The 10,432-nt window shown below is 57.7% G+C and overlaps 1 protein-coding gene across 1 annotated transcript; it reads left to right on the top strand.

Annotated features, from left to right (window-relative positions):
- Nucleotides 1-1,629: 1,629 nt before the first annotated feature.
- Nucleotides 1,630-10,263, top strand: CMTM3 (CKLF like MARVEL transmembrane domain containing 3). Its single transcript, XM_081513343.1, has 5 exons — nt 1,630-1,861; nt 5,472-5,627; nt 6,611-6,706; nt 7,081-7,201; nt 9,106-10,263. Exons 1-5 carry the CDS (start codon nt 1,715-1,717, stop codon nt 9,132-9,134), a joined length of 549 nt encoding a protein of 182 aa, XP_081369469.1. The 5' UTR covers nt 1,630-1,714; the 3' UTR covers nt 9,135-10,263.
- Nucleotides 10,264-10,432: the final 169 nt, after the last annotated feature.

Raw genomic sequence — 10,432 nt, 5'->3', positions numbered from 1 at the left:
TTTATTACCAAGAATCATCTTACTCAGGATTGTCTGGACACCTTTAGTGTTTACCCACCCACCCTGCCCTCCCAAACAAATCTGGGGTCCCTGCCTCTTGGGCTTCTAGCACTGGTGTGGAATGAATAAATAAATGACTCAATGACTCTTACCTAGCTGGGAAGGTCGGGAAGTCTCCTGAGACAGTGACAATGTGGTTATGATCACAGAATAAAGAGGAGTTAATCAGATAACACTTTTCTTCCTGGTTATCTGATTCCAGGCAGAGGGGTCAGCATTTACAAAGATCCCTTTGCAAGAAGCAGCATGGAGGAGATAATCGGCTCTACAGGTGGGAGAGACAGAGGAAAGGGCAGCAAGGGGCTGTTTTTACTCTATACCAAGACCCTGAGCAAGATGGGAAGTTATCAAGGTCTTTGCAGGTGAGGAGAATGGAAGCAACTGTGATGGATGACTTAAGCATCCCTCTATCTGCCAAGAGAGGAAGCAGAGATGCCCGCTAAAGGCACCCTCACAGGACTTCTCTGGTGGTCCAGCGGTTAAGACTCTGCTTTCCAAATGCAGGGGGTGTGGGTTTAATCCCTGGGTGTGGAACTAAGATCCCACATGCCAAAAAAGTAAAAAGGAAAAGAAGAAGGCACCCTCACAATAGTCCAGGAAGGAGAGAGGAGTTGTCTTAAGTCTAGTGGAGGCTGCGGTGGTTAAGACGAGATACAAGAAAGCTTTAGGAGGTGAAGATGGGCGGGTCACTGGCTCTTAGGAGTAGAAGGGCAATTGGCACTGTCCATTGCAGAAGCTCAGGCGTATTAAGAATGTCTTGGGCAGGATTTTGGTCACACTGAACTCCATGGAGATATGTGTGTGTGCTGTGTAGGGGCTGGGGCTCCGATGTCTAAGTATGGGAGTCCTCCCAGGATGAAGATGTGTGTGTGTGTGTGTGTGTGTGTGTGTGTGTGTGTGTGTGTGTGTGTGTGTGTGTGTGTGTGTGTGTGTGTGTGTGTGTGTGTGTGTGTGTGTGTGTGTGTGTGTGTGTGTGTGTGTGTGGCGGGGGTGGGGGTGGGGGTGCCGAATCCAGGGCTGGGGCAGCCAAAGAAGAAACTCCAGGAGGCTGAGCAGGCCAAAGAGGGGTGGGGTGGCCAGCGGAGAGAGAGAGGGAGTGGGGCAGGGAGCTGACCGCGAGGGTCAAAGCCCCAGGAAGACAAGAAAGTGGTCTCGCTCTTTGAAGGCGTAAGTTCCTGGGTCCCCAGCACGCATGGGCAGGAAGTTAGACGGGAGACAGCGAAAACCGACAATATTCTGGGTAAGGAGGGGTGGTTTGAGAGCTCCGACGGCAATAAGAAGGTCTCCGGCCGCCAGGACAGGGGTGAGGGGAGAAGGCGGGGATCTGAGGAAGCCCCCGGCCAGCGCGGGCTGCAGAGTACGGGCAGCCGAGGTTCGAGGGGGAGGAGGGGCGGAGGAGGAGAAAGGCGGGCGGAAGAGGGGAGAGAGGAGAGGAGGGGGCAGGAGTCAGGGAGGAGGGCTGCAGGCGGGGAGCGAGGAGAGCACAGGAAGGGAGGCGGGGCGGAGCGGGGGCGGGGCAGCAGGGATGCGCCCCCGCGCCCTGAGAGTCTGGCCCCGCTCTCCTTCCGCACAGTCGGGGTTTCCGCTTCCCTCCCGGGCGTAGGGTGAGAGGGAGCGAGGCCGAGCCTCAGCATCGGCCGCCGTCGCGGCCGCCATGTGGCCCCCAGACCCGGAGCCCGACCCGGACACCGAGCCCGCCGGCCGCTCCCAACCCAGCGCGGCCCTTCCCGGGCTCCGCGCCCTCCTGCCGGCGCGCGCCTTCCTCTGCTCGCTCAAAGGCCGCCTCCTGCTGGCGGAGACGGTGAGTGCGGCGCCCACGGCCCCCTCTCGGCGGAGCCCAGCCCCCAGCGGCCGCCCCCGCCTGCACCCCCGGGGCGTTGGGCTGGGGGCGCCGCTGTCTGCACGCCCGGCGCCCTGCCCGCCGGCCTCGCTCGCAGCCCCGCAGAGTTGGGCTGAGTTGGGCAAACTTCTCCGGTTTGGGATGGGCTCGTTGAAGCTGAGCCGCGCGCGGGTCGCAGGCGATGCGGGGGCCGCAGGGGAGCCCGGGGAGGGGGCGACCCGCGCCCGGCTCAACTTCAATGAGCCCATCCCGGCGCTGTGTGACCTCCGGCGCCTCCGCCCTCTCTGGGCCCCTGGGATGGGCTGCGTCCCCGCATCTTCAGGCCTCCCTCACGGGCACCCCGCTCCGCAAAACCTCCCGCCACGCCCCGGCGGGGCCCGGGAGGCATCGGCCCTTTGCGACCCAGGGTGGGCCCACTGCTCCTTGGCTCGCTTCCTCGGGCAAAGGGAGGACAGGCCCGGCCTCGAGCTGCTGGGCGGAAGCCAGAGTGGAGTCCCGCCAGCTGGGAGGGGGGACCCCCCGGGATTGGGTGAGGCCGGGGTCACAAGGTTGGGGGGCGCGCAGGAGCCTACCCCCACCCAGACGGCGGAGGGGCAGCCGGGGGGGGGGGGATGACTTCATCTCCCCCTTCCCCGCCCTCGCTGCGATCCAGCTCCAGGCGTCCCACCCGCGCTGAGCTCCTTCCTTCTTCCCGCACCCCCTACCCAGGCCCGTCAGCCCTTTGTCTTTGTGACACTCTGAAAACCCCCCCGCACTGTCGGCCTGTGGGGTTGGGGGTTGGAGCTGGGCCTCCGTGGAGGGGAGGGAAGGAAGACGCCTAGCGGGGAGGCGGGATGAGACAGAAGCGCTTGTTACTTGGATCTCCAGCAATTTGATAACCCCTGTCATTATTCCCACTTTGCAGACGGGAAAGCTGAGGCCCCAGCGTCTAGGGGATTTGACACGGGTCGATTGCGGGTCAAGTGACTGGACGGTTGAGAACAGCAGGGATCAGAGGGAGGAGGACTCTGTCCCCACCTCTCCCAGGGGGCAGATGGCAGGTGTCGGTCCTACCACATCCTCTGCCTCTGGGGTCAGCTCAGAGGTCACAAGGCCAGCACCTGTCCAACTCCCCACATGAGGCATCCGGATCCCAGACTCAGCTCACACTGCTGGGAGTCACCTCCTGGTTGGCCACTTTGCAGACTGATAGGAGCCACTTTTGTGGAGGGAAGCCTTGAGTCCAAGGCCCACTGAGAGGACCCCAAACACACCCAGCTCAGGCCCTCCTCGTGGGTGGAGGAGGGGTGGCCAGAGTGTAGAGGAGGCCCTTGGCAAAACTGGGCACCAAGATTCTAGGTCCAGGTGGATAAAGAGGAGGAGAGGAAGGACAGATGAGGGATGGGCACTGAAGAGGCAAGGGGAGCCAGTTGAGATCACTCTTGCCCCCCAGGTCACCTCTGACTGCCCCCAGGCCCAGGCAAGTGGGAGGCTGACATGGGCAGGAAGGGGGAGGAAGTTGCCACCAGGAATCCGGGGAATGAGGAACAGAATCAAAAGGGGGATCCCCAGAATCAGGCTCTGGGGGTAGGGGAAAGGAAAATGAGGGCCACAGATAACAGCCTGTGGCACAGGAAGTAGAGGATAGGGTTGGGCCAGAGTCCCGTGGCCTTGCCTTCCTGGGAGGCCCCAGCAGCCTCTCAGCACATCTCTGTGCCTTAGTTTCCCATCTGTTCAAGCTGGGCTCAGCTACCTCCGTCGTCATGTTCAGAGCAGAGGCCTGTGCTCTGCAGCTCAGTCGTCTGAAGTCACCATGGTGCCCCCTATGGGGCATCTGGGTGTCATCCCTACCGAGCCCCGCCCTGCCCCGTTCAGCCATGGATGTGCTGAAACCCAGCCAGAGCGACAGAAACCAGCACAGAAAAGGGCCAGCAACCACGGAGCAGAATTGCTTAAGAACTCCACATGTGGAGTCAGCCAGACTGGAGTTCAAATTCTGATGCCCTTTTATTAGCTGTATGACACTGAGCAAGCCACTTCATCTCACAGAACCTCACTCTTCTCATCTGCAAAGTGGGCAGTGAACGGCAGTGGGTGCATGGGTGGTGGTGAGAAGCTCCCACAAGCCTCGTCAGGCCCTGGCCCTGTGAACAGCCCCATCAACCCCGTCTGCCCTTCCCGGCGCACAGTCTGCAGAACTGACTGGGCCTTGGCATCCTCCGGCATCAGTTGCCAAGGCTGCAGAAAACATTTCATTCTCAATCAGTTCCTCATGACACCTTGCCCCTCCTTTCACAGGGGCTGAACCAGTGATGCAGCAGGGCATGCAGTGACAGTGTCACCACTCCCTCTCCCTCTGGATGTTTTTTCCTTACGAAAATTTGAAAATATACAGCAAAAACATCCCCACCAATTATATAGTTGGTAACACATTGCCTTATTTGCTACTTACTTTCTCTCATACCTCTTTGAGACCTGGCTGACTCTTTGCGACCCCATGGACTATAGAGTCCATGGCTTTCTCCAGGCCAGAATACTGGAGTGGGTGCCTTTACCTTCTCCAGGGGATCTTCCCAACATAGGGATCGAACCCAGGTCTCCCGCATTGCAGGCGGATTCTTTACCAGCTGAGCCACAAGGGAAGTCCAAGAATACTCTAGTGGGTAGCCTATCCATCCCTTCTCCAGCAGATCTTCCCGACCCAGGAATCAAACTGGGGTCTCCTGCATTTCAGGTGGATTCTTGACCAACTGAGCTGTCAGGGAAGCCCCTCTCATATCTCTCTGTCCATCAATCCATTTTCTTAACTTTATAATTTATTTTTGGTTGCACTGGGGCTTTGTTGCTGCTCGCTGGCTTTCTCTAGTTGCGGCGAGCAGGAGCTACTCTTCATTGCGGTGCATGGGCTTCTTATTGTGGTTTTGCTTGTTGCTGGAGCACAGGCTCTTGGCACATGGGCTTCAGTAGTTGCAGCACACACAGGCTCAGTCGCTCTTTGACATGTGGAGTCTTCCTGGACCAGGGATCGAACCAGTGTCCCCTGCATTGGCAGGCGGATTCTTATCCACTGTACCACCAGGGGAGTCCAATCCGTTTTATTTTTGGTGCATCCAAAGTAAATTGCAGACATCAATACATTTCAACTCTTGAATACTTAAGGATGCATATTATTAACTAAAGTGCCATTATTAACTTTTGTGTCCTGTTTTTCATGTAAATTCTTCATTCATTGAAAAGCACAGATCTTGGGTTTTGCGTGTAATTTTCTGAAACTGGCTCTTGCTTAGTTAACTGCCTTTGAGAGGGCGTAGGTTTGATTCTCCCCTGTGGAGCACCGTATGGGTTGGGTGGATTCTACCACAGAGCCTCGGGGGTGGGTGGCGGGGAGGTAGCCTTCTGGGGGACTGGACACCGTGAGAGGCTGGGGCTTCCTCATTGGGTCCTGGCAGGGAGCTAGCCTGAGTCTGGGTGCAGCACCGTGTGGGTTCTAATCCTGCGGCTGCAGAACTGGGCTCCCTGCTGGAGCCACCTCTTCCTGCCTGCAGGGCGAGGCTGTGCACAGGCCCTGACCTCTCCCTCCCTCACCTCCCAGGGTCTCTCGTTCATCATCTTCGTCTGCTATGTGGCGTCCTCAGCATCTGCCTTCCTCACGGCGCCCCTGCTGGAGTTCCTGCTGGCCCTCTGCTTCCTCTTTGCTGATGCCATGCAGCTGAACGACAAGTGGCAGGGCTTGTGCTGGCCCATGATGGTGAGGGCTGGGGCCCCACGAGGAAGAGGTTGGCTGGCCCTCACCCTCCCTTCAAGTCACTGGAGGCCGTTTGCAGCTGGTTGGAACCTGTTGGGTAGGCCTGGCCTCGGATGATCCAGGCCTCACAATGCAGCAGCCAGGGCACCCAGGGAAAGTTGCCTGCCTCCTGGGCCTCCAGGGTCCCTCTAAGAGGCTGTGAACCCAGATGGCATTCTCACCCTCGGCCATCAGGTGGCGCAGGTGCTCCCAGCTGGGCCTTTTGGAATGAGCCTCAGCCGCAGGAATTCTAGCCATTTCCATATGGGGCAGGGCGGGTTAACTGAGGACTTGCAGGGCTCCCCCAGATCTCAGCCATCTGGCAACTCATTTTATCACCTGGGAAGGTCCAGAAACCCACCCTGGACTTTGCTGTATGAAATGAGTCAGAAGGGACAGCAAAGGTACACTTGAAACACGTGGACCCTGGTCTCCAGCTTTCTCCCCTGTCCCCATTTTAGAGATCAGTAGGTGCAAACCGTGATACATAAATGGATCTGCCACAAGCATGTGGCAAAGCAAGGCCGGTGACCAGATCTCGCTATTGGAGAGCCAGAGGGAGCGGGTGACAAGGTTTCCAACTTCTCCCTCCCCACCAGATGGGGCGATCTGCATCTGGGCCAGGCCACAGGGTGCTCTGCAGCCTGGTCCGTACCCTGTTGTCTACCTGTCAGAGAATGGCAGGCAGGAGGCACCTGGACAGGCAGGAGTAGAGGTTGGAGGAGGACCAGGGCGTGCAGGTGAGGCCTGGAAGGGAGAGTGCATGGATGCTGGTCTGGGGGCCCGGCCTGTGTCCCGGATCTGACAGTGGGATTCTGGCCCTGTCCTTGGCACACACTGCCCTTCTGAGCCCTCCCCCCTGCCTCAGTTCCCTGTGGCCGCCTTCCCATGCTGTGTGCCCCACGCCAGGGAGTCACAGCCATGCGACCGCACCCCTGTCTCCCCAGGACTTCCTCCGCTGTGTCACGGCGGCCCTCATCTACTTCGCCATCTCCATCACAGCCGTGGCCAAATACCCAGATGGGGCTTCCAAAGCAGCTGGGGTGAGTCGCTCCCCAACCTCTGGGAAGGGAGGGTGCCCCACTCACATTCACCCCACTCCTAAGTGGGTACCCCTCCTAGCTCCTTGGGCACAGCCTGCTTCTGCTGAGGTACTTTGGCCTTTCATCGTGGATCTCAGCAATGCCACAGTCCTCTGGTTGAAGACTGACTCTGCCCAGAATTTGGAAAGGCTGTTGGCCAAACCAAATTAACAGCTTGATTTCCTATCTGTCATTAACGGGAGGGGTCTGTGCCTGCCATTCTGAGCTGCTTATCCAAGCAGATGAAGACAAGCTATGCGGATGGGGCAGCCTTCCCCATTCCCAGGCACCCCACTCCTACTGACACGTGCCATCCGCCCACCCGTCTCCCACAGGTGTTTGGCTTCTTTGCCACCATCGTGTTTGCCATTGACTTCTACCTGATATTTAACGACGTGGCCAAATTCCTCAAACAAGGGGACTCTGCACACGAGACCACAGCTGACAAGGCAGAAGGTGGGTGGCTACCCTGTGGGTTTCACCAGAGAACCGGGCTCGCCACTTGGGATGGTTGCTGCGGGGACCCTGCCCTCCCTTGGGGGCACTTGGCTAGTTTAAGGCTGGAGTAAGAGCATTTCCTCTCTCCCCACGGGCAGGAAGTATGTTCACAGCCTGGTTCTAGTATCTCTTCATGTGGCACTGATGATAAAACTGGTCCCCTCTGGGGAACACAGGGTTCTCCGGGGCTTCTGCCTCTCCAGGAAGGGCACACTGAGGGCACGCCTGGCACCTCCTCACCTCACGAGACCACTCCTGGATGTTGTCCACTGGGCTGCAGAGTGGCCACCGGTCCCAGAGTAGCCCCCCAGTCTCGCCTGCCCCCCAGCTTAAAGACCAGCAAGCCAAGCTCTTATCCACAGCACCCAGGCAAATACAAGGCAGCTCGGGCTTGTTTTATCCAAGGATGGATATTTTTTATTTCCAGGGAAAAGTGCCACAGACTTTCTGGCCTCCTCCAGCCATTCTTCAGCTCAGAATGGCTGTTGTGCCATTACCTGACTTAAAGAAAAAACCTGCAAGCTGGATGGCTGGTTTTTCCATCCGTGACAGCACCAGTACCAACATGTCACATCCTTGGGGTACATGTGTGCAGCACAGGGGGGCCCTTGAGGGACATGCCCAGAGGAACCAAAGCCAGTTTGGAGCTTATGATCTCTCAGGGCTTCCCCAGCCACAGCCTGGGGCTTTCCTGCCCGGGGAGGCCATCAGAGGAGGTAGAGGTCCCTGCCCAGAGGGGCGGGACTTACAGAGGCATTGGAGGCTCCAACATAGAAATGCAGGGAAGCCCAGGCGCTGACCTGGGATGGAGGGCCCAAGCTGTTTACCTGCCTGTCCCTCTCCAAACCCCCAGGCAGGCTTTAAATGGACAGGCAGATGTCAGCTCCCTGCAAGTGAGTAAATCAGATGTTTGGCTCAGCACAACTCCTCCCCCCAAGCCTGGTGTCCCTGATCCCTCCCAGCCCTTCTGTCAGCATCTGTTGACCCAAACACCTGCTGAGGCTGCTGTGTGCTGGGCCCTAGGGATGTGCAGATGGGTAGGTTAACTGCTTGCCCTCAGGGAATTGAGAGGGCAGGAATCAGACCCAGAGACAGAGTGGTGGTGTACACCCACAGCACGAACAGGGAGCAGAAGGAACCCGAGTTGATGTCAACTCTAACAGCAAAACGAGAGCTCACAGAGGTGCAGCTGAGGGAGCGCCCATCCTACGGGCCAGCTTGGAGGCTGTGGAGGTGACCCTAGAGCTGGGTTTTGATAGATGTGTAGGAGTGTGCAGGCAAAATAAATGGGGCAGGGGGAGTGAGGACAACAGACTGTAAAGGGCAGGTGCCCCCATCCAGGTGAGGTGTTTCTCTGGAACAGGTAGTCATGCCCTGTGAGGATCAGCAGTGACACGGGGCTGGACAGAGACAAGGGGGGCTTTCGCGGGACATCTTTCCAGTGAGGGCCTGCTGTCCCCAGGCAGGTGACATTGAAACTCCTGGGGCAGGGGAGACTGAAATGGCTGAAAACAAGCTTCCTGCTTTTCCAGTATGTTTTAGTTTCTCGGACAACAGCCAGCCCCACTGCAGGTTGGGGGGGCGGTGGGGGAGCAGATATACAAGCCTGCCACCTGCAGTGAGAACAACCAGGCAGATTTGGGAGGGCCTGAGGCCCGAGGAAAGGGCATCTGGGTTCCCCGCCTCCCTTCTGCTGCACCCTAGAGGGTCCCAGGCACTCATAGTCCCCACACCAAGCAGACACCACCATCAGCTGTTGTGGCCTGAGCCCAGGGTTCCAGCCGACAGCGCCTCCCCAGAGTCGGCTCAGGTACCACTGGCCCCGGAACTCCTGTTAAGTGTCCTCTCTGCTTTCCTTTCAGAAGAGAATTCCGACTCGGACTCCGACTGAAGACCTGCCCTGCCCTGGCACCTGAGCCACGCAGGCCTCCGCTCCCACATCTTCTGACCAGGCCGGCCAGAGTGTGGCCAGGGAAGCATGTGGGGAGGGTCAGGCTGTGATTTCTCGAGCAGCAGTGGGAGCTGCTGACGGAGCAGGCCTCCTTACAGCCCCAAGCAACATTCCTGAGCCCGGTATTCACAATGGCACCCCTTGGCTTAGCGCACTGTCCAGCCTCTCTGCTCCTCTCTGCTCGTGAGGGCATTGTGAATATTCTGCCCTTTCTCATTTCTGCCCCCACGACCTTAAGCTCTTTAATCTCTCTGCCAAAAATAAGCACGGGGGACAGAGCAGATGGAGCCTTGTTACCCCATCACAGGGGGCCCCTTCATGCTGTGGCGGGTGTGGGGGAGAGAAGCAAGATAAAGACTGCCGCAGGGCCAAGCCCTGGGCCCCAGTGGTTTCCGTCTGAGGCTGGGGCCCCTGCTCATGCCAGGCACTTTGTCAAGAATGATCCTTCCAAAAATTCTTTTGTTCAAGGAGCACCAGTTCCCTCTTCCTTCTTGAAGCAGGGAGAAAACTGGCCTTTACCCTGTGACCTAGGAGAGAGGTCCCATTGCCCACCTCACACTCTTGGAGACCACGACCATGACTTCAGGTGACCTGCCTATTCCGGGTGTATGACTGTTTCCAAGAAAAGGTCGTAGACTAGCTTACTAGCTCCAAAAAATCGAGGGCGCCAAATGACAAGTGGCAGCGAGAGCACCTGGGGCAGCTGGGCAGGCCCAGCTCAACCCTCTCTTTCCCCGGGGCCGTCAGCAGGTGAGCGGCTCCCAGGCCCTCAGGACAATGTACTTCTGGACACCTGACCCCCATGAGGGGTGAGACGTGCCTTCTGTGTTCACCTATATGCTGTGCATATATCTTCAACAGGATGTTGTAACTTTATGTGTTTTTTTTTTTTTTTTAAACACAAAAAAGCAGCTTCTTCAATGGCATTTCCTATGACCCGAGAGACCTTGTGAATGAGCCAGAGTTCTGGACCCATGTTTTGGGCATTTGTAGTCTTTCCTTCTTCTCTTGCATGTGAATCTCCTATCCTGAAAAAAGCCATCGTGGATTAAACCAGACTGACTTCCTGCTTGGAGTGTGTGTGTTTGATAAAAACCTTACACACCCAGAGCGACACTGTCAGGCATGATGCATCTGCACATAGTGGTCCCACGCACCGCCTGGATCCTGCATCTGCAGGTTACAGCAGCGATGCCTGTGCACGCACTCCCCGCCAGGCATCTTCGTGTGGCCTCTTT

Source organism: Giraffa tippelskirchi, chromosome 7, assembly GCF_054371585.1.
Source record: "Giraffa tippelskirchi isolate mGirTip1 chromosome 7, T2T-mGirTip1v1.2.pri, whole genome shotgun sequence".
In the NCBI taxonomy this organism is placed as follows: Eukaryota; Metazoa; Chordata; class Mammalia; order Artiodactyla; family Giraffidae; genus Giraffa; species Giraffa tippelskirchi.
This window is presented reverse-complemented; position numbering and strand designations above follow the sequence as displayed.